This window comes from Paraphaeosphaeria sporulosa (assembly GCF_001642045.1).
Source record: "Paraphaeosphaeria sporulosa strain AP3s5-JAC2a unplaced genomic scaffold CC84scaffold_14, whole genome shotgun sequence".
NCBI classification, from domain to species: Eukaryota; Fungi; Ascomycota; class Dothideomycetes; order Pleosporales; family Didymosphaeriaceae; genus Paraphaeosphaeria; species Paraphaeosphaeria sporulosa.
In genome coordinates this window covers 237,067-259,851 of record NW_017253373.1, presented here as the reverse complement: position 1 = coordinate 259,851, position 22,785 = coordinate 237,067, and the positions used below count along the sequence as shown (strand labels likewise).

The following is a 22,785-nucleotide window of genomic DNA, read 5'->3' as shown; positions in this document are numbered from 1 at the left end:
GCTTCGATTCCGCCGAGCACGACATGGGCGCGCAGCAGTCGACCGCCGGCGGCGACGCCAGTGCGGGCGTGCACGTCAAGACGAGCTACTACGAGCTGCTGGGCGTCGAGCGCGCCGCGTCCGACGACGACATCAAGAAGGCCTACCGCCGCAAGGCCCTCGAGCTGCACCCGGACCGCAACTATGGCGACGTCGAGCGCACCACCGCCCTCTTCGCCGACATCTCCACCGCCTACGAGGTCCTCTCCGACCCGCAGGAGCGCGCCTGGTACGATGCCCACGAGGGCGACATCCTGCGCGGCGGCGATGGCGGCGGCGGCGGCGACCACTACGAGTACAACATGAAGGTCACCACCGCCGAGGACATCTCGCGCATGATGGGCAACTTCAGGTCCAACGTCGACTTCACCGATTCGCCGACGGGCTTCTTTGGCTTCCTGCGCGAGACCTTCGACACGCTGGCCCGCGAGGAGGAGCGTGCGGGCGACTACGAGGGCGTCCAGGTCAACGACTACCCCTCCTTTGGCCACAAGGACGACACGTACGAGAGCGGCGGCGTGGTGCGCAATTTCTACAACGTGTGGGCAGGCTTTGCGACGGTCAAGTCGTTCGCATCGGCGGATTTGTACCGCACCTCGGATGCACCCGACCGCCGCGTGCGCCGCCTCATGGAGAAGGAGAACCAGAAGCTGCGTGAGAAGGGCATCCGCGAGTTCAACGTCGCCGTGCAGACGCTGGTTGCCTTTGTGCGCAAACGCGACCCGCGGTACACGCCCAATATGCAGACGGAGGAGGACAAGGCGAAAGCCCAGCGCGAGGCGCGGAAGCAGCAGCAAGAGCGCGCGCGAGCTGCGAACGCGGCAAAAATCCAAGACGAGGCCGATGCCGTCCCCGAATGGGCAAAAGTGCGGGACCCAGAAGAGCTGCTCGACGAGTCAGAGGAGGAGATTGAGGAAGAGCACTTCGAGTGCGTAGCATGCCGCAAGACGTTCAAGAGCGAGCGCCAGTGGGAGGCCCACGAGAAGAGCAAGAAACACCAGAAAGCCATCTACGCGCTGAAAAAGAAGATGCGGAAAGAGAATGACTTCCTCAACCTCGACGACGACGTGTCAAGCAGCGGTGCCATCACGCCCGCCCGCGACGAAGAACAAGACGACGACGACGACGACCAGCAGATAGGAGGCGAAGACCGGGACCCTGAGGATGCAGACAAGGAGGGGAAGGCAAGCTCGGATGCACCCGCCCAAACGCCTGATCATGTTCACCTCGGCGACAAGCTCCAAAGCGTGAAGCTTGACGATGCCCGCACAGACGCCAATAAACCGCCTGACTCGGACCCCTCCCCCCAGCATCCATCCGGCTCAGACGATTCAGATAACGACGACGACGAATACGCCTCCCGCTCCGACATCGAGGCGCGCTTGGCTTCGTACCGCATCGACGCAGACACGGCAGCAACGTCGACCACCGAAGGACCATTAGAGAACCCCCCCGCAGAACGCCCAGACGTCCCCGAGCCTCCAGCGAAGAAACTCGGTGCCGCGGCGCTGAAGCGCGCAAAGAGGGCCGCGAAGCAGGCAGAGGGATCTGGTGGTTCTGACGCTGATGGCATGCCGCACCGATGCATGCGGTGCAACAGCGGGTTTCCGAGCAAGACGAAGCTGTTTGACCACATCAAGGAGAGCGGGCATGCGGCGCCGCTCAGCGAGACGAAGGGCGCGAGCGGAAAGAAGGGGAAGAAGCGGTGATTTGGGACGGGAAAGATTTTGTTTGTCTTAGCATCAGCATTGGCATTTGAGGGCGTGAAGCATAGACATGGCTGACGATATCACGAGTGATGACGGACGCGATGGGATGGGATTGTGTTAGAGGGCGCGCTGCATATGATACCAGAAATGAGCCTTGCAATGAATCCGGCGTTTGTATCCTTCAAACCATGCACATGCATGGACAGACTGCACTGCATCGCACAGCAGCCTTCCTATTCGCCAGTTCGAAGATGCCAGCCATTCACCTCGCCTCTCAGACGTCGGCAGCGCTGTTCGTACAAACTCCAGCTGCACATCGCCGTGTCTACATCCAACGATGCCTCAAAAACATGTATGGCCACAATCCAATCCGTAGAGTAACCAGCCCCACGACAAACCTGACCTCATACATGCCTACAAACCCCGGCACGTGTCTTGCCCCAGAAATAACCCATGTTACACGCCCTCACCGAAACCAGCCCATCTTCCCTCTATCTCCCAGAAAAACCCAGGTGTAGGGCGCTACGGGTGCGCACAACCCATGGCGCACGATTTGAAAGCTGCAAAAAGAAAGAGGAAGAGGCTTAAAAGACTTGAAAAATAATAATAATGAAGAATTACCCCCGACGAGCATATCGCAGATGCGTTTTACTTTTACTTTTTTCCTTGCTGTGCAACACATCCGTCATGACAAACACGATACCGTCCCCTCCCCGAGTCCCTCCAGCGCTTCTCTTCTCCAGCAAGATAGAACAAGTCCGTACGTGTGATGAACGGACTCTCCGCCTGCGCAACTACCCTCGCACCAACCAAAACCGCACTCCTCTCCACTCCACTCCCCACACCAACCCAGCGCCCGTCCCATCCCATCCTGGACGGTGCAGATAGACGCACAGCGGTAGACTGTATACGGAGACCACTCCGTCCTTCTCTCTACGCGACACGCCCCCTCGCGCACAAGGAAGACGTGCTCATGCATGGCCCCAATACCCGCGGCCAACCATGCAAAGTGGCGAGACACCATTCAAAGCAAACACATACCACTATAAGGCAAAGCCCTCATCATCACCCAAGGCGAAAGCAAGTATTCAAGATCACATCATTCGATTGATTAGCTGGCAGTGGTATTCTAAACGCTAAGAAAAATAAGCAGCTTCCACATCACTTGTGTAAGTGACGGGAATGGGGATATCAACGCCTTGAATGCCCTAAGAATAGACAATAGAAATATCAAGCTTCCCTTGCAGGAAAGGAAGCTCGCTCCAATACACTTGCTTTCCGCAGCCTTCGCGTCATATCGTGCCAATGTACGTAGCCTATACATATACAGTCCACATCTATATTTACATGCCGGTAACCTCCTCGTAGAGGAAGTTGCCCGCCGGGTCAACGTAGCGGATCGTCTGCTGACTGACACAGTAGCCTTCGGGGGACTCGGCGGGTGTGTCGGGCGTGGTGTCAAGCGGGCCTGGGGTGTAGGTCCACGGTTGGGAGGCAGGGAGAGAAGCGCGGGGGAGCTCGATGTACTCCTTGTATCCCGGCAGCTCGTCCTCGCTCGTGCTGGGCTCGACCTCGCACGACTTGACCTGAACGTGGAAGTTGGGAACATCCTCAGGGGCAAACTCTTGGCCGTTGGGACCGATGATCTTGTAGCTGAGGTTCTCCTTGAGGTACGGCTCGACGTGGTCAGGGTGCAGGGACGCGAGCTCGCCGTTGGCCTGCTTCTCCTGGAGAGCGGCCGTGATCGGGATGCAGCCCTCAACGAGGGTAGGAGCAGTGCCGTTGCCAGTGCCAGCTATGGAGCCGCCAAGGAAGGTGTGCGAGCCGACGTAGCTGGAGTCGAAGCCGTACTCGTAGTTGGCGGTGCCATTACCGGTAGTGCCGTTGATGGGCTTCGTCGTAGGCGCAGTGCCGTTGACGAGACCAGTAGGAAGGTGGGAGGGAGCAGTACCGTTGGCGGGCTGGGCACCAAGGAAGCAGTGCACCTGGTAGGATCCAGGCATGGCGTACTTGTCACCAACGACAGAGAGCACAGTGTCGTAGTCACCGGCCTGGAAAGGACGACCAGCGTAGATAGGAGCCGCATCCTCGCCGTCACGCTTGGTCATCTGGCGCTCGCCCATACCGTAGAGCCTGTTGACAGCCTGGATGACCTGCTTGGCGGAGCGCTGCTGGGTCTCAGGGTAGTAGTATCCAAGAACGCGAGTCTCCTTGACATCATTGGACGAGTAAGAAGCGCCGCGGTTGTCCTTTTGGAAGGGAACAAGAGGGGTGTTGGCATCGTTCGTCTGACCGGCCTTCCATTGGAACATGTTGCGGTTGACCTTTCCAGGCACGACGTAAGTGTTGGGTACGACAAGCTGGTACATGGTGAGGAGACGGTCAATATTGGTGTGGTGCAACCAGAAGAAGGGATCGAAAGCAGCAACATCGAGGTAAGACATGTGTCCGTCAGTACCGCCGACAGTGCCGTGGATATCGTCGTGAATAGACTCGAAGCTGTCGGCGTTGCTGCGGATAGTCTTGACACCGAAGGCGGCAGTGGAGGCGTAACCCCAGGGCTGCTTGCTGGCGAAGAGAGCAAAGACACGTTGGCGCCAGCCGACGCGGGCCTGGCCAAAGATGGCGTTCACACCGTTGTTGTTGCTGCGGGTAGGGTTCTGGACAGGGCGGCGCAGAGTGGTTGCAAAGCCGTTGCTAGGACCCCAGCCCATCTCACTGGGGAGGGAGTTGCCCCAAGTGTACGAGTACAGTGGGTTGCGGATAGTGACCTTGCCCTGAGGCTTGGTCACAGAGACGGTCTGGTCACGCATAGATGTAGGAATAGCACCCTCGCCGCGCGGGGGCTCAGCAGCCCAGTCGTAGTAGGGAATGCGCAGACCAGTCAAAGCCTTCTTCCATCGCTGCTGCTGGTTCTTGGGGAAGGATGCAACCACCTCCTGAGCGTTCTGGTACACAGCTTGCTGAATGTTGTTAGCTTGACTTTGTGCAATCCAGTCATCTACGCACCTCATAGATGGCAAGGTACGGCCTGTGCCAGGAACCAAAGGTGTTTTGGCCGTGCGGGCAGTATCCACCACCACCACCGGTCTGGCTACCACCGTTCCACGCTACGAAAGGACGACCGTGGATACCGGCAATCTGGTAGTACGACATGGGGTCGTTCTTGGGTTTGTTTTGGAACCTCTCCATGGCCAGCAGGAACAAGTTCCACTGATCCGCATTCTTCTTGAGTTCACGAATGTCCAGACGAGGGTATTGGCCATCGGGGGCTCCCTTGACCGTGACCTTGCCGGCACGCGCAATGAGCATGGATCGGGTGTCCTCAAGGTGAGCCTCCATGGCGGCTGGTGATCGGTGGGCCGGGTGCGAGTGGGCATTGTGCGAGAAAGCAACGCTAACTTGGAGAAGAACGAAAACAGTGAGCAACATGCTCATCAAGCTCTGGGGCTTGCTGTAGGCGACCATGATGACCGCCTCCTGTATGCTATGTTGCGATCTGTTGGAAGGGATGGACCAATGCCAGAGAAAGAGACTGATTGTCCTGGAAAAGAATATAAATTAATGGTTGCTCTGGAAAAGATTGGACGACCTTGGACAAGCCGCAGTCAAGCGAAGGAAAGTGAGGAACCAAAAGGACCACGACGGCAAAGGTGACGATTAAGAGAGGAGCGACGGTGTGTGGTTGAGCATGGCTGCGCAGGCGTCAGGGTCATATACCGCGCCTAATTCTGGATCTGACTCTCCGGCCTTCCATTTTGGAAAGCGGGCGGTGGCTGCGGGAGTGAAGGCGCATGGGAGGAGAGCAGGGGTTCCTACGCGATTGGATGCCTAGAGGTCCGCGGCGGGCCTGCAGGGTGTGTTCGCGCCCAAACGAGCAAGCAGCGAGCGATCCACGAGGCGGCGTGCCCCTGGCTAAGCTCGAAGCGACGGTGTCGGAGCCAAAATGGGGTGGCGAGCTGCAGGTGCGCAGTGCCCTAGGAACGCTGCATCGTGGTGGACGCTGTTTCCATGCAGCTCCTCACCCGGGCGTCGTTCGAATGAGCATACGAGCCGTGTGTCCCCTAGCAGAAGAAGTATTGACTCCAGCGTTTTCGTACAGCGTGCCGTGCGGAAGCAGCGCGGGCGCAGGACTGTGCGCGCGGTAGAGATGAGAGGAAGTGGTGGAGAGGGCGGCCTGAGTCGGTCGGAGAAGTGCGTGCTCACTGCTGACCAGCGGAGTCCGCAGTCGTCGGGAGAAGGAAGCGACGAGAGCGCGCACTGCGCAGGCGCGACCAGCAACGGCGGCTCGCTCGCAGGGCAGGCACGACTCTCCCAATCTCGCTGTCGTCACTGCTGCTCGGTAGCAGCGACGGCATTGCAGCAAGTGCCCATCTTCATCTCTGCGCGTGCTGCCGAGCGGCGAGCACCCACTGTGATGCTGCGACCCAGTGTTGTTTAGCTGATCGCCCAAATGCGGCAGCCACAAGCTGTTTCATCGATGCGCCGCTTCCACCAATCCACTTGGGGCGTTCTCCGCATGTTTCAACCAACGTCCGTGCAGCTAGCATGCATCTGAACAGCGCTCGTCCAGCCCTGCACGTCTCTCGTACACAGAGTTTCCCATACTAATACCGATGCCGGTATCCACCTGTAGACTCTATTTTGATCCTGAGGCGCCGAAAGCTTCGAAGAGATGGCTGCTCTAGATCAAGACTCTCTTTTAGCTGTATGGAAACTACCCGCACGCCGCATCCTCCCAGGTTCAGCCTCGAGCATGAGAGCCGCGCCCCGACAAAATATCAGCGTGAATCACCACCTAGAAGAACCCGCCCATTGTCCCAAAGAGTTCTCACGTACGCCTCCACGCCTATTTACCTGGCCACCACCCTACATTCGGGTCATATCTCCACGGGCCAACCCACGAATTTCCGCATCTACGCATGTCTCACAACTTGATCTCCGTACTCGTTGCCCCATTCGCGCGCAACACGATGTTTGCGGCTGTGCACCGCCGGACTTGGGCACGCGCGAACACTTGCCAAGTCCAAGTCACGCCAGTGCAGAACCATCTCGTATGCGACTTCATTTCGATGCTCTGCGAATGTAGGCTTCAGGTGTAGTTTGCACGGGGAATCTATAGCTGAGTGGTAGCTCGTAGTATTGCGGCCGATCACGGGCTGGCGAATCACAATGCGGCGTGGCCCTACTCGTTCACGTGCGATGGTCTACACACGTCGCTTTGAACATTGTGCCGGAGCTCAACGAGCTGTTCTTCTCCCATTGGCAGGGAAGTATAGTCGCTTTAGACTGCACATCGTCTACTTGATAGGGATCAAAAGGCAAGCGCCCGAGCGACACCAACACTCAGTTGTTCGGTCGACCCGGGCCTATCAATCGAACGTTCAGATCTAGTCATTGACGCTAGGGACCTACACCATCGGAACCTGTTCGTGCCGACAGTACGCTGAAAAACGTCTTGTGATAATCCCGCAGCTCTGGACAGCAACGGAAGGGTCTTCGACGTCAAAGGGTCTTCGGAAAACAGGTCAAAGGGTCCTCGCTTTGAAAGGTCCTCTACGTCGCACCATCAATTCCATGCCCATCTTCTCCGAACGCACACTTCAAACATTCGGTCCCGTTCAACAGTAAACCCTCAACTTCCCCTCACATCCGTCTCGTTACCAAACATACAATCCAAGATTCTCTCGACCCACCAATCAACAGCATGACACGGCACTACTACTCACAAGCGCACGTGAACCAAATAGCACCTGTGCACCTGAGCATCCTTCGCATACATCAATGACACACCTTCCATCCCAACTCGCTGGACCTCGAGACGTCCTTCCGACCGTCTGCACTACGCACCCCGCACTCTGCCAGCACCTCTCGCATCGGGTAAATGTCACATCGTACAGGTTTACTGCACCTTATGATGGCGTTAGCCATTACCCTAACGCCGCAAACACCCACCACGCAAGCAGCGTGCACGCATCGCTTCCTAATTCCGAACATCTTCCAGCCTCAACAAGCGGGGAACTCAGCCACACAGTGTCGCTGCGCCCTTGTGCCGGGAAGTCTTGGAGAGGGGCAACTCGGGAGATCAATCACGGCGTTCCGCTAATGCCGAGCTGGCACCCAAGCATTTCTCAGGCACAGTACAGCACAGCGCAGCAAACAGTTTCCTAATTCTGAGAGTCTTGATTGCACCAACCATTACACACACCAAGATCTACGCGCGGGCCCGCCGAACCAGCTCATCGATGACGCGACTACAGTCACCAGCCCTTTTGATTTTGATTTTGATTTTTCCCTGCTCTGCATGCAATGCACGCCATCACGATGTTTGCAAGAAAAGATGCTCGACCCTGATTGGCGTTGGCGCGAGAAGCTGGCTTGGACGCTGCATGCATGCGGTCGCGTGCGGGCCGCTGATTGGATCGTGCGACCTACCTGCGTGCAAAAAATTATTTTGTACTCGTGTTAGACTGGTCTTGTCCGGTCTGGTGTTGGTCTCACCACCTGCACTGACCGTCTACGCTTGCCGCGGGAAGAGCAGATTGTGCCTCGTCCACCGCGGGAATGAGCCGTCCGCGTCTTCTGGTACAGGACAAGATCAATTGCGCAGGCGGAAGGGAAATGCAGCAAGATGTAGAAGCATAGATTGATTGAATGAAAGATGTTTTGATTTGGGGTATCTCATCCCAAGGTGCCAATGCAGTGTAGTGTAAGCTCATGTCCCGCATCATAATCATAATTCATAACCATGCCCGTATCCATGTCCATGCCTGGTCCCACCCAAAACGCCGTGTGTGCATCGCAACGCGATGGTCGTAGGCCAAAAACCCTAAACCCAGTGAATGAATCCCTCCTGCTCACCACTCAAACCGTCCCTCTTCCCCATCTCTCCTCCCCCAAGGTTCAGGCCTTACGCTCCTCCTCCTAATCCTCTCCGCCAGATGCTTCGCCATCTGCTTCTTATACGCTTCTTCGTCCTCACTCGCCCTCCTCCCCGCAATTCCATTCTCAAGACTCTCCGGGCTGGCAGGCACTTCGGCGCAGACTCTCAGCGCGCGCCGCCGCCTCACGTCGCCCAGATCCAGCTTGAACCGCGGCCCACTCTTCTCCCCCGGTGACGACGCTGTCGCCCCCGATGATGCAGAAGCAGAAGACGCGGAATTCGCATGTGAAAACGGGTCCGCTCCACCCACCACTCCACTGTGCTCCACCATAGCAGGTGGGCTGGGCTCAGGCAGTGTGAAGCGCGCTTGGTCCCTCACCCATTTTTCCGCGCGCTCCTGCTCTGCGATGGATGGGAAATACGGATTGTCTGCTGTGCGCTGCGGGACAACGGCTTTGGCCCAGCCGCGCTCGCGCTTCGTCCTGGCGGTAGATAGGTTTGGGGTAGGCGGTTTGGCGAGGCTGAGGTATGTGGGTCGGACTAGCGCGGGGAGCGTGAAGTGCGGGCTCGCGGGCGCAGACGTCTGCAGTCCCCCCGTTGACGAGGGAGGTGAAGTTTGCTGCGGCTTCGCTGAGAAGGCGGCGTCGAAGGCGAAGGGAGATTCCGGCGGGGAGAGTGGGCGCAGGCTCTTCCCGAAGAAGAAAGTCGAGTCCATGGTGGTTGTGCCTTGGGTCTTTGGCTGCTGTGTTTGCTGATGCCGGAGGATGTGGGAATGCGCCTGTGCCTGTTGTGACTGTGATTGTGATTGTGGCGTGGCTGACTCATGCGGCGGAGAAGGGCCAGTCGAAGGTGAATCCCCAGGCTGTGCGAGAATCTCAGGCGTGATGGCCGGCGTGTCCATAGTGTGTAGCGCCAGCAGCCTGTATATACGTGCTGCGCTGTCTGTGGAGAGGCCCGTCCCAAGTGCAACTGTGGCTGCGTGAACAATTGCCTGTTTGGATCCGTGGGTAGGGTTAGGCAGGAGGCAAGAAGCGCCGTGGTGCAGGGTGTGTGAAGCGTGATTGAGAGGGGTATGGTCTGGTATGTGTGGTAGGATGGTTAGTTGCAGACAGCCGCCTATATACGATGCAGGCAGGACGGGGCGTGGTACCGGGCAGACTCGCGCAGGCGAACCAACGCTACGCCAAACAGCGAGCCACCCAACGCCCTACGCAGGCCTCGTACGTGCGGCGCGGCCAACCACCGCGGCCCTGGGTGCGCGCTGCATGACACTGCCCCGCGGTGCAAATATGCCCTGGTACGCAGCGCGTTAGAGCGCTCACCTGATGCGCGACGCGACATCTGATGACCAGCGGCGCGCGTGCACGGTGGGCCGACCTGCGACTTGCCGACCCTGCGTCATTGCCATGCCCCTGCGGCCGCTACCACCGTGGTACCCGCCGCCTCGCTGCAAGGCGGCCTTTGGCAAAAGTCCGCGGCGCGAGAAGTGTTGGTATTGGTATCATTCGACGGGTGCGCCGCCTGCCTTCTAGCTACTCTACAACAGAGGAACTCGGTAACCCCGCCCCGCCGCCCCGCTCCCAGCCTCGCCAGAAACAGGCACGATGAGGCGGCAACGCATGCTGATCAGTGACGAAATGCATCCAGTCCCAAGCGCCCGCATGCATCCCAAGGGGCCCCGTGCCTTATTCCCAGCCCCAACCCTCGATGACGCCGCGCTGGAAGCCCAAGGAATAAATTCATAAGCGTCAACCGCGCTACGAGGCGACATGCAGCCATGCAATATACAAAGAATAACGGAGATAGGAAAGCCAGCATGGGTATAGGCGCAACCGCGGTAACATTGTAAAAGGAATGTGCTCGATCGATGGAAAATGGCCAAATCAGAAACATCGAGATGCGCAATAGGAATCTCGCTTTCACTGGAACGCACCCCGGATCTTGGCGTACAGTTCCGTGTCGAGGAAGTTGTAGTTCGGGTCCGAGAAACAGAACGGCGAGCGGAGAAGGGTTTCGGCCGTCGGGCGCTCCGCTGGGTCGCTGCACTAGTTAGCATGCGTCCAATTCGCAAACGGCACAATGACTTACATGGTGAAGCAGTCGTACATGAAACTCAAGCCCTCAACCCCGATGACTCTTGACACGTCTTCGGGGATGGGAGGTGCCTGGTTCAGACTGCCTAGCTTGTAGATGGCACCAATGGCCTCTTCCTTGGACCACGGCCGCTTGCCTGCAAACATCTCGAGCACCACGCAGCCGAGCGACCAGATGTCAACCTTGGCAGAGTAGCCCTGACCCTGCGACCGAATCACCTCTGGCGCCATCCAGAAGACGGAACCCTGCATGCTGTTCGTAACGTCGTTGCCGTAGATGTTGTCCGTCTTCTTGGAAATACCAAAGTCGGAAATTTTGCACGTGCCGTCCAGGTCAAGGAGGATGTTGTCTGCCTTGAGATCGCGGTGCAGGATGCCTTCTCTGTGCAGGTACGCCAACCCGCCAAGCGTTTGTCTGGTGAGAGAGCTGACAACACTCTCCTCGAACTTTCCGTGCTTGCGGATACAGGAGCCGACGGAACCACCGCTGATGTACTCCAGGAAGATAGATATACTGTACTCCTTCTTCTCGCAACCAAGATACTGCACAATGTTCGCATGATCCAGATGCTGCATTGTGTCAATCTCCTGGTCCAGACTCTTCACGAGCTCCTTGATCTTGTCTTTGTCAGATCCAGCCGCCTTGGGATTGACCTCTACTTGCTTGACCGCGATGAGCTCCCCCGTAGTTATGTTCATACCAAGGTATACGCGACCAAACGTTCCTTTACCAATGAGTTGACCCTTCATCCATTTAAAAGTAGGCTGACGTTGCGGAAGAGGTAAGTGATCCTGCGGAATCGTCTCTAGTTGTATCAACCTGGAGCCACGTGGAGGCTTGACCTGCTCAATCTTGGCGTGGAACATCTTCGTCGACTTTCTGCGGACAATGTCTCCGCTGCGCAAGGTAGAAATGCGCGAGGGTCCTGCGGCAGCGGCCGAAATCCGCCCTGGCAGAGGCGTTTTCTCCAGTGGCTGATATTGAGACTTTACCACCTCACGAATCGACTTGGTACGACTTAGACCGACGCCCGACTTACGGATATTGCGTTGCGCTATTGACTGGACTGACGCTCTGTTGAGAGTAGGGGCAGCATTGCTGGTATCCTCAAAAGAGGAGGCTGGCGTGACAGAGCGACTGTCCTTGGAAAAGTCACCGGTCACTTCGGTTGATGCGTCGGTGTCTTCTGCATCTTCCTCAAGCATTGGCTGATCAAGATTGACATTGGGGAAGAACTCGTCCAAGTGCTCCACAAGGGCCTCCGCGGGAGGTCGATTAGCCCAAAGATCAGAAGCAAACGACTCTCTGCGCAGGACATTGTTGAAGCCACCCCTGTCGTCCGGTGAGTCCGTCCAGGTGTTGGAGTGGGGTGTTTCCGGATTCACATCGTTCGGGTGAGTGCTACGAGTATCGTCTGTGGCCGCACTGACATCGCCTGATCTCTCCGCCACCCGGTCCAGTGAGTTCTTTGACCGCGAAGTCTTCAGGGTAAGGTTAGGACGTTGTCCGCGATTATCCACCGCGGATGATAATGCGTTCTTGGCAGGAGTAGGAGGCCCAGTCTTCGCAAGGGGCATAGCGAATAGTCCATCGTCAGAGTCGTCGTCAGAATTGACGGGGTCCAAATCCTGAGTATTTTTCGAATGAAACGAGACTCGCGCTTCGTCAAAGTCGATTGTCCCTCCGTACATGGATACTCTCGATGAGTCCCGGGACAAGGCTGAAGCTGGCGGGTGTGCCGAGTGGGGACTGACATTGGGTGACCTTGACCGCGACGGTAGATCATCCTTGAGTTTGGAGACTGTCGGATTGGGCGCGCTTGGCATCTTGAGCTTCAGGAGCGGCCTGTCAAGCGTAACATCATCGGGAACATCTTCCTCATAGTCAGGTATCAAGAACGGAATATTGCCCTTGCTCATGGTGAGACTGCGAGGAGACCCACCTGGACTGTTCCTCCCCGAACTGGATCCAAACCCACTGTCTTGAAGAACTCTCTGCGAGGGACGCAGGTTTTCGGTAGAGTCTTTAGGAGGCACCTTGGGAGGAGCTTTGTTGGCAGCTCCGACTGAGCTGCCGACATTACCTGCCCCGATGATCGCAGCAGCAATACTAGATAGACCGCCGGGTCCTTGAGGTATAGCTTTACGCTTAGAGAGGTCTGCGTCAGTTGATGATCGCTTTGCTTGAGCCTCGTCACCGTCAGGCCAAGAAGTGCGATCTTTCTTAGTCTTCGACAACGAGTTAGCCTTGATCAATGTGCTTGAATCCCCGGGAACAGGCGGTGGCTCTCTAAGCGGCACCAACTGCTTGCTCTTCCTCCGGTCGTCAAATGCTTTTGGACCTTCATAAGGTGAATTGCGTGGTTCGTCAAAATCAATGATGCCGGGACTGTGAATTCCAACATCTTTGGCCGACGAGGGTGTGGATCCCTTCTTCCCGATTGCTTCTTGGCGAGTTGCCAGGTAAGCTGCCTGCTTGCGCTTGGTCTCCCGCTGGTGCTCCTCAGAAGCGGCTTGAAGAAGCTTCTGGCGCTCCTCTTCTGGAAGATCGTCTCCTACAGCCCACGAAGGCTCTGGTAATCTGTTGCCACCGGTAAGACGCTCCGCTACTGCTTCAGGGGTTAGCTCCTGTCTCTCTGCCAGATTTCGAAGTTTTCCATTCTTGTCGGGGACAAGAGTGGATTCACCAGATTTGACATCTGGGTCTAGTTCATTTAGACGAGCATATGTAGCCTCATCGATAGGTTTGCCAACTGGGGGAGGAATCGAGACCCCTAAACCTGTAGACGAAGGAGTATGTACATCTCGGGGAATCTTGACGAATATCTTGAGATCTCCCAGTTTGTTCCCATATTGTGACTTGGCACTCAGCAGCTTGGAATCGGTAAGAGGTTCGTTGTGTTCGTACTGTCCTGGAGACGTCAAGTGGAATTGGACGCCAGGCATTTGACTGAGTCCTCGGTTAAGCTCTTCGCAGACTATTTCTCGCAGCGCTGCTGCACTGCTGGCATTGGATATGTCAACGAGTCGGTAGTTCCAGCCATCCGGAGTGACGAATGCATATTTCCTGTCGCTTTCTCGCACCGAGGAGCCAAGGCCACGGATACCGGTCCGACTCTCTGAATCTGTCTGCGCGGAACGGCGAGAGGATGGGCGGTCGTTCAGTGAAGTCTCGCTAGAGTTCAGTCCAGGTTTGCCAAAGAATGTTCCTGCAGCAATGTTCCGATGGCTCGCTGGGCTGGTCGGAGAGTCAAGGCTGGTATCGTCAGGCGAAGGATGCCCTTCATCCTTCTTCTTGCGGTGCATGAATTTTGGCAAAAACCCCTTGTGGTCCTTTGCGCTCGTTGGAATCTCTGCGCTATCATGTCTTGACATGCCAGTCCCTGGTCTGGAGCCACCATCGAAGCCGGACCTTTTCTCAGTACGGCTTTCAGACCTGCCCTCGACAGATCTACCCGAAGGTGGACCAGAGACTCCGCCGCTAACGGAGCCGACAGTAGCGAATGTGGATAGATTCGACTCAGAACTGTTACCGCGGACGTGGTTGCTGTAGTACCTGTTCGCTGACGAATTCAAACCCGCACTGTGCTGGCCATTCGTCGCAAGGCGTGCCGACTGCAAGCCAGGGCTTTGTTGTGGACTTGCTTGCCTCATTACATCGCGATGGTTCGAAGTGCCGAACGAAGAGGGAGCAAATTCTCCGGAGGCGTTAGGGCTGTGTCGGTGTTTGGGTTTGGCATCCAGGTCGCGCAGCATCTCGCGATGCTCCTTTGAGTAAGCGTTCAGACCGGACGTCTCGTTGTAGTCAGGCGGCGGACCGAGCCCAGGCACAGTAAAGTTTCGTTGGCGAGGTATCGTCGCGGAACCAGGCGAAGTGAGTGGCATCTGACGTCCGGGGCTTTCTTCACCGCCACCAGCAGTCGTGGGCGTCGACCCAAACTGATCACGGCCCGTGCCTAAATATGGGGAGTTCTCGAGTGTACCCTCAGTTCCTGCGCTGACCAGCGTCATGCCTGTGTCTTGTCGTTGGGGCAGCCGCACATTGCTTGCGCTTCCCGTCTCAACGATGGCACGAACCAATCTCCGCAGCTTTCGACCCTCATCTCTTTCCCTGTTTTGGTCCCAGCCGGTCCCGCTGGCTGTGCATTGTTTCGCCAGTTGCGGAAAGATGACTTGGTGCATCATGCCAACGTTGCCCTTGCCACCATGGCCGCGCCCGATCTCCAGAAACCTGGTACCTTCCAGACCCAGCGTCTTAAACGTCTCCTGCCAGTCCCTTGAGAATCCGTAACTCGCCAGCCACATTTGAACTCGTTCCGCTGGCCAAAGGGAAGCTGCGTCGTTTGGCGAGATAGGGGTAGTGCCAGTATTTTCGTTGCGATAATACAGACTCCCATGTGCTTGCGGTATGGGATTTTGCATAGTGGCCGTAGGTGGTCCGGGCGAGTCGTAGCTTATCGATCTTTCGGTGGGTATGTTGAGATGATTACGGTTGGTGGCAGAAGCGTACGAGTTGTTGGCACCATAGTTTTGCACGGGAAAACTGGTCGCAGAGGTGTCAGTATTGGCCGAATAGGATTCTTCACTGTAAAACGCCGGCTCTTGATAGTGTCTTGACGTATGTAGCGGCGGGATGCCGACGCCTGGGCCGAATGACTCTCCACCGGGTATATAGGTCGCTGAGGTGAGTGGCGCCTCCTGAGTCTGCTGCTGCTGCTGCAGCGGCGGAGGCCCTGGCGGAGGAGGAAGGTGGTACCCCTGGTACGCACCCGGGTTGTACTGCTGCCGCGGTGCGCCCCAACCATAGTTTTGATGCTGCGGAGCATTCATTTGCATTCCGCTGAGGTTGGTCGGAGGTCGCGGAGGTGGCGGGGGGAGGTTCATGTTATGGGAGGCGGGGTTCGAGGTGGGTTGGGGCGGCGGCGGCGGGAGATTGTACTGATGCATGGTGGCCTGCGACAAGTAGTTTGGGTGCCTCTGGGTCAGGTTCGGGTCTGCAACTGTATGCGCGCGGGCGCGCGGGCTGGTGGTGTAGGAGCCCCCCGGGGGAAGCAGCGAGTATGGCGAGCCAGTGCCGCCGTTGGGGGTCAGGAGCGGAGGAGAGACGAGGTTTTGTATGTCGTGCTCAGGCAGGCCGAGATTCGAGCGTGCGCCGACGAGGGGCGTGGGAGGACCGCGACGCCCTGAACGATCCGAGGCGTTGGAGATGTTGGACGTGGAGCGCTGTCGCGAGGCAATTGTCATTCTCGAGGCCTCGAGACCGGGCTACTCGGTGCTTTGGGTGCAGGCACGGCGCGTCACGGCATGTCGATGCGACCGCGCACTCTGGAGCCCGGCGTGACTGGAGCCCAGCACCGGACGTCGTCGTGCGCCAAATGTGCAGCGGGCGTGCCGGGTCTGACTCGTGCGCAGCTGTCCCGGGGCAGCGGCGGCGCGTGGTGGTATTGCAACGGCCGGTGTCAACGTCGCAAGCGTCGGCGCGACAGCGGTGACAGCCTGTCCACCAGGGCGCCAGGAGGGTGATGCGTCGGATGCGTCGTCTGGCGTACGCTGGTCCACAGGTGCGACTGGCAGCGCGCGGTTTGGGCACTGCACAGCACGGCGCTTGCGAGGCCAGGCTCGATAACAAAGGCGCGGTGCACTGGGCGGGCGGATGCAGCGACGCGGCGGACGGTTGCTGCGCTGGGAGGAGAACACGCAGGAGCTACGGCGGCAACGAGGGGGGAGGGCGGGCACGTTGAGGAGGGCGGGCGGCTTCTGGAGCCTGGCTGCGAGCTGGAGGGCGCCCAGAGGAGAGGTGAGATGGGCGGAGAGCGTTAGCGGGCCCGAGCGGCGCTACGAGTACACCACCGATGTTTCCTCATGCGGCGCTATGCGCCACGACGGACAAGGCGGCTGGCCTCGCGGGTGCAGCATTGCTGTGCCTTTCTTGATGCCTACCTTGGCCACCAATTCACTGCCGGCCTCCAGCTGGGGCGCGCGCGCAGCCAGCGCAGCTCCCGCTCCGAGTCTTGGCTGTGCCCGTGGCTTCGCGCCTCCATCGCCCATGGTGAGACGAGCTTGGAGGTGGACCTTGCAACATGATCCTCGTGTCGGCCCGACGCTGCTCATCGCTCGTGGACCGTGGACCATGGTGTTGGACCTTGCAATCTTACGAGCACGAGCAGCGGCCCTGGGTACTTGCGTCGCAGTGTACAGTGACTTGCCATGATGCCGTCGCGCGGGACATCTTTGCGCCCTCTTACCACGCGCACGTCCCACACGCTCGACTCCAGCCCATCTCACTCTGATTGAACAGCATCTTATCCGATGGGCGCAAGATTTTCGGACCTGCGCGCCCTCGAAATCTGCGACCGAATGCCCCTTTGTGGCGCCATACCGCCCCTCGCGAGTGCCCACCGTATGCAATGCCAAATCACACCCTACGCACACGTATCATCTCTTCTGTGGCCAACCGTGCAACTTCACCCCGATTGAGCTCCTCGCAGCTCCTGCGAGCTTTCCATAGCCATGAAGGGTATCGTATCTGCTGACTGGATGATGTGCAGACGATTTATCCGCACGCGCAACGGACGCGGTGCTTTCCGCTCGAAACCTATCAGTTCGCGATGGTCTCTTTCCCAACAATGTCACATGCAGATCCGTCAAACCTTGCTACAAGTCCGCAGCCTGAACAATTTCGAAGGCGGACAAGCAAGGTCTTGTAGTACCAGCTGCCAAAAAAGCCTGGAGCACAACATGCAAGACCAACTGCCTCTGAGCAAAGCTCCTTCTCGACACCTGCATGTTGTTGGGCTTAGTACACTATTGATCACACCACGCGCGAGCGGTGGGCCGATCCAGTGCCTGACTAACCGTCCAGTCCCGCAATAACTTCGTCATAGCCAGCTATATGTACAAAGAGCTCCCGCGAGCAGCCGCAAGGCTACAACATTGCAGCTTCAACTCGTCCACGCACCACAAACTCACACTTATACACTTTTCACCATGACAGACTTGCGAACGCAGGAAATTAAGAACCCTGTCGATGTTGCTGAGGTGAGCATCCCGGCATCGCTAGCCGACAATGCGTCGTCTATTATTATAGCGCAGTCGCTCGCAGTCTTGTTATTTTCTCATATTTGCTTTCCAATTGATTTTGTATGGTGTTTTTCTAACATGTGCTAGTACCTCTTCAAACGCCTTCATGAAGTCGGCGTTCGCTCCGTTCACGGTCTGCCCGGCGACTATAATCTCGTAGCGCTCGACTACATCAAGCCTGCCGGCCTCCACTGGGTTGGCAACTGCAATGAATTAAACGCAGGCTATGCTTCTGACGGTTACGCACGTGTAAAAGGCATATCCGCTATCGTCACAACTTTCGGTGTGGGTGAGCTTTCCGCAGTCAACGCTATTGCCGGAGCGTATTCCGAATACGTCCCAATTGTGCACATTGTCGGATATCCCACCACAGCGGCACAGAAGAACGGACTTTTGCTTCACCACACGCTCGGAAATGGCGACTTCAACGTCTTCTCGAAGATGTCGACGCAGATCTCTTGCGCAGTTTCCATGTTGAACCACCAGCATGAGGCGGCTACCTTGATCGACAATGCGATTCGTGAGTGCATCTTGCAGTCGAGGCCCGTCTACATTGCGCTCCCGACGGATATGGTCCAAAAGAAGATCGACGGCGATCGGCTCAAGACGCCCCTGGACCTATCTTATCCGCCAAACGACCCCGAGAAGGAGGATTACGTTGTGGATGTAGTTCTCAAGTATCTGCATGCAGCCAAAAACCCAGTCATCTTAGTCGACGCCTGTGCGATCCGCCACCGAGCATTGAAAGAGACACACGAATTCGTCGAGAAGTCTCGCATACCAGTCTTCGTCGCGCCAATGGGCAAGGGAGCTGTGAACGAGACTCTGCCCAACTATGGCGGTGTATATGCCGGCGACGGCAGCAACAAGGGCGTACGCGAGCGTGTCGAGTCTGCGGACCTGGTAATCTCTATTGGCCCCATCAAGTCAGACTTCAACACTGCTGGCTTCACCTACCGCGTGTCCCAGCTCAATACTATCGACCTCCACAGCTACGCAGTCAAAGTGCGATATTCCGAGTACCCGGGCGTGCGGATGAACGGCGTGCTGAAGAAGGTGACGGAGAAGCTGGGCAAGCTCAACATCGAGCACGGACCGAAGCCGGAGAATAAGATCCCGAACGACGAAGTCAAGTCACCAGAGCCGACGATCACACAAGCATGGTTCTGGCCGCGCCTGGGCCAGTGGTTACAGCCCAAGGATGTCGTTATCACTGAGACGGGTACGGCGAACTTCGGTATATGGGAGACGAGGTTCCCTGACGATGTGATTGCCATCTCGCAGGTGCTTTGGGGCAGTATAGGCTACGCTACGGGTGCATGCCAGGGTGCTGCTCTTGCCGCGAAAGAGATGGGCATCAAAAGGACGATTTTGTTCACTGGTGATGGTTCATTCCAGCTGACTGCGCAAGAAGTCAGCACAATGCTCCGCAACAAGCTGAATCCCATAATCTTCGTCATCTGCAACAACGGGTAAGCAAACAGTAGCTTTCGCTGCTGCGAAGGTTCAAGACTTGGCCTTTGCCAGCTGCTCAAGACTGCAGGCTCTCAACATTGTGAAAGGATTACACTGACTCTGATATAGATATACCATCGAAAGATTCATCCACGGAATGAAAGACTCGTATAACGACATTCAAGAGTGGAAGTACAAAGACCTGCCAGCGGCTTTTGGTGCATCAAAAGACCAGTATCAGACCTACCGTGTGGAAACCAAGAAGGAAGTAGAAGAGCTATTTATGGACAAGGAATTCTCGAGCGGCGACAACCAGAAGCTGCGGTTCGTCGAGCTGGTGATGCCGTGGGACGATGCGCCTGCAGCACTGAAGTACACCGCGGAAGCAGCAGCGCGGACGAATGCTGCACCTTCGGATTCGTGAGAGTAGGTGATAGAATACGGTGGATAATCAAAGGTGCGGGAGAAGTCATCGAGGTTAACGAATAATGTCTTAATCAGCCGCTGTAAAGCAGCTAATCCAAACCCCATTGTTCCAGGTCGACATGTGCACACACAGTATCGGACTGCGGCTTTTTCGACATGTGGGACCAGCCATGTTGCATTGTCATCCAGAACACGTCGAGTTACATCCGCTGGCACTGTTCAACGAGGCCGCGGCGGTTTCCAAAGCAGTCAGATGTCAATGCTGCCGAAACTTGACAGCGGCGTCCTGGCGCCGTCCAACCCACCAACAAGCAGATTTCCTTCCCTCGACACGCTTCTCCGCGATCCTATCATCGTGACCTTCCCACCGCAGCACCGTTCGCTATGCGTTTGAAATAAGTTTCGCACTAACCTTGCTTGCGCCTCCCGAGCGCAAAAAGCTTAACCTCGCCAGCCACTGAGCGGTATGCGGGTATGCACACATTGCCAGACGAGTGCATCCCAGCGTCGATGATGGCATCGTGGGGAGGAGCGCGTCGCGGGTCTGTGGTGAGGTCGGCGTTTCGCTTGTTTCAGCATCCGATGCGCGCAAGCGAACGAATCGATACGATGGTCTCCGCTTTTGCATGCTCGAGTGTCACGCAGCGAACAAACGGGTCAGAGCCTTGGAGTGTCTTGCATAGATGCGGTGGTTTCGAAATGCCGAGGAATTGGCGTTGAAACTTGGTGAAAACATGTATGGGGTGGAGGCGTAGGTGTGGGCGCGGCGCTAACTGTATTAGGAAGACGACGATGTGGTGGTGGAGTGTCAACGGAGGCGGTATCTTGGATGATTAGCAATGGTAAGTCGGTGTCTCTCAGATAATTTCAGTGTTCAGTCGGATTAAGATGTCAGATCGCCGTCACTGAGTACCGAGTGTCACCTTCAAACCACGACAAAATTAGATCGAGTTGTTCACGAAACTCGTAACCGCCGCTAGCATCCAAAGAGCACTCCAAGGCGGAACACGCGGCGCTAAAGCTTGTCAAAAGCTTTGTATGCATAACGACATTCTCGGTCTCACCCCAGTCACTAACCAGCCTTGCTGCCGCAGATCTTGGGCGTGAAACCAACATCCAGCAGCATCCAGCAACAGAAACCCGCCGACGCCGCCCACGACGATGCGGAATACCACGGAGACTGAGGTTTTGAATCTTCAGCTAGCGACGGAAACGGACCGCGGGGGCAGACGGAGACACGCACGATCTGTATAAAGAGCAAGACCATGACGCCTCCAGAAACAACATCAGCTCAGCGAGTTTACCATCTTCTCTTCTTCTCTTCTGCTCTTCACTTCTTCTCAGCGCGATTGACTCGTTGCTCTTCTTCACCTTTTAACAACTACCTCCCAATCCAGTGTTTAATCACTCCTCCACCACCCCCAAGCAATCATGTACTTCAACGCCCATGCCGTCCTCTTCGCCACCCTCTCCCTCGCCCCGACCCTCATCTCCGCGCACGGCAAAGTCGCCGCTGTCGTCGGCGACGCGGGCGGTAACGGCACCGCCCTCGGCATTCAGGGCGGCATCGTCCCCGGCCCCGGCAAGAACAAGGTCACTGAAGTAGACACTACCGTCTTCGGCAAGACCAATATCGCGACCAACGGCCTCGGCAAGACCACGGGCCAGGGCAAGAACACGGTTGCCATGGTCGTGGCGACGATGGACCAGTCTGGTGCTACTCTGCCCCAGGTCAGCGACGGCGGCAGCATCAGCGGAACCTTCCATGTCGTCACTACCGATGGCGCGGGGCCTGTCCAGGCGATGATCGATACGACGGGCACGGGCGCGTTTGCGAGCGGTGTCCAGGCGAATGTTGTCACGGGTATGTCTGCGCCTCTCCCACCTCTAACCCTTCTCGATCAATCAGTCAATCCAAAGAGCATGAAGATAGACTAACATCCTCCCCCAGACGTCCCCGGCAACAAAGGCAACATCAAGCCGTCAGGCAAAGTCCCGCGCGGCCTCTCCTTCGTCGCGCTCCGCGCACGAAACCTCGTCGCCCGCGCTAGCAATGTCAACATGGACTTTCCCATCGACATTGCGGTACCCGCGGGGACGACGTGCACCGGGTCCATGGCGGGCCTGCAGAACGTGTGCTTGATGAAGATTGCGAACTCGAACAACGCTGGCCCCTTCGGTGGAGTCATCGCTTTCCAGATGGCGGGTACGGCGGCGGGTAACACCACTGCTGTTGCTGCCCCGGCCACTGCTGGAACTGCGGGTACGGCTGCTGCCGCGGGTGCTGCGGGCGCTGCTGCGGGCGGCGCTGCTGGGACTGCGGCCACGGCCTCGACCAAGGGCGCGAAGGGTGCTAAGGCTGCGAAGGCCGCAAAGGGCGCCACTGCTAAGCGCTTCGTCGCATAAGTGCACCCTTGGTGACGCGGACTACCAGTGTGATACTTCACCGAAAGGGGTGGTAGGATGGCTTGGGTCTGTATATAACATCGTGTCTTGTGGATGGGCTGGTGGGGAGGGAGGTTGGGCGGGGGTATGTAAATAATCGCTTTCTCAAGGGTGAGACGAGAAGATGGATGAATGAATGGATGTATGATTGTAAGAAAGATTACTCTTGTCCCGGTGATGATGATGAAGGCTACTACTACTCTGCAGGTCAGCGAGTCGGGGCTCCTAAACACAATACTCTCACTTCGGTGTTAGATGCACGGAGACGACGAAGTAAGCTATCCAAGGCCAGATATGGCCATACAGCAAAGTCACCTACTGTAATGCTCTCTCAAGCGCCATACACAGCTCTTGATGTTGAAATATACTACATTGCTTTGCTTTGCACGTTTCTCCTCGATCCTGCCGCCTTCGTGCAACTCGGACAATGTCTCTCCTGTTGTCCCTGGTCAGAGTCAGCCCATCAAGGCTTCCTGTGTCTATCTCTAGAAACAAGTAAACCCTGTGGTCAATTGCGGCGGCGTGTGCCCCGCTTCACCTAATCATCAGCGTTATCTACGCACAGCCTACATCACAGGGGTAAATTGCTCTCTACTTGGGAAAAGCCGTTCCGGGGTAGCTTGGACGCAGGAACGTACTTTTTGCTGTGTCTTTG

The 22,785-nt window shown here is 57.0% G+C and overlaps 6 protein-coding genes across 6 annotated transcripts; 3 read left to right on the top strand and 3 right to left on the bottom strand.

The window, feature by feature from the left end:
• Window positions 1–23: 23 nt before the first annotated feature.
• On the top strand, window positions 24–1,903 carry CC84DRAFT_1130457 (DnaJ-domain-containing protein; the record flags this gene model as incomplete). Its single annotated transcript, XM_018175860.1, has 2 exons — window positions 24–1,286; window positions 1,350–1,903. 2 exons carry the CDS (start codon window positions 24–26, stop codon window positions 1,746–1,748), a joined length of 1,662 nt encoding a protein of 553 aa, XP_018029984.1. The 3' UTR covers window positions 1,749–1,903.
• A 1,086-nt stretch (window positions 1,904–2,989) lies between these two features.
• On the bottom strand, window positions 2,990–5,670 carry CC84DRAFT_371275 (Di-copper centre-containing protein). The gene is made up of 2 exons (XM_018185946.1): window positions 4,758–5,670; window positions 2,990–4,711 (listed from the first exon to the last, which is right to left on the bottom strand). Exons 1-2 carry the CDS (start codon window positions 5,214–5,216, stop codon window positions 3,092–3,094), a joined length of 2,079 nt encoding a protein of 692 aa, XP_018029983.1. The 5' UTR covers window positions 5,217–5,670; the 3' UTR covers window positions 2,990–3,091.
• A 2,935-nt stretch (window positions 5,671–8,605) lies between these two features.
• CC84DRAFT_1222635 (uncharacterized protein) lies at window positions 8,606–9,532 on the bottom strand (the record flags this gene model as incomplete). Its single annotated transcript, XM_018183399.1, has 1 exon — window positions 8,606–9,532. One exon carries the CDS (start codon window positions 9,530–9,532, stop codon window positions 8,606–8,608), a length of 927 nt encoding a protein of 308 aa, XP_018029982.1.
• Window positions 9,533–10,550: 1,018 nt separating this feature from the next.
• On the bottom strand, window positions 10,551–15,968 carry CC84DRAFT_1222634 (MAP kinase; the record flags this gene model as incomplete). The annotated part of the gene is made up of 2 exons (XM_018183398.1): window positions 10,551–10,671; window positions 10,720–15,968. 2 exons carry the CDS (start codon window positions 15,966–15,968, stop codon window positions 10,551–10,553), a joined length of 5,370 nt encoding a protein of 1,789 aa, XP_018029981.1.
• A 1,743-nt stretch (window positions 15,969–17,711) lies between these two features.
• On the top strand, window positions 17,712–19,683 carry CC84DRAFT_1103819 (pyruvate decarboxylase-like protein; the record flags this gene model as incomplete). The annotated part of the gene is made up of 3 exons (XM_018175032.1): window positions 17,712–17,762; window positions 17,892–19,276; window positions 19,389–19,683. 3 exons carry the CDS (start codon window positions 17,712–17,714, stop codon window positions 19,681–19,683), a joined length of 1,731 nt encoding a protein of 576 aa, XP_018029980.1.
• Window positions 19,684–21,158: 1,475 nt separating this feature from the next.
• On the top strand, window positions 21,159–21,917 carry CC84DRAFT_1075295 (uncharacterized protein; the record flags this gene model as incomplete). Its single annotated transcript, XM_018173710.1, has 2 exons — window positions 21,159–21,549; window positions 21,637–21,917. Coding segments are annotated over 2 exons (672 nt in total), but the record flags the coding sequence as incomplete, so codon positions are not given.
• Between the last annotated feature and the right edge of the window lie 868 nt (window positions 21,918–22,785).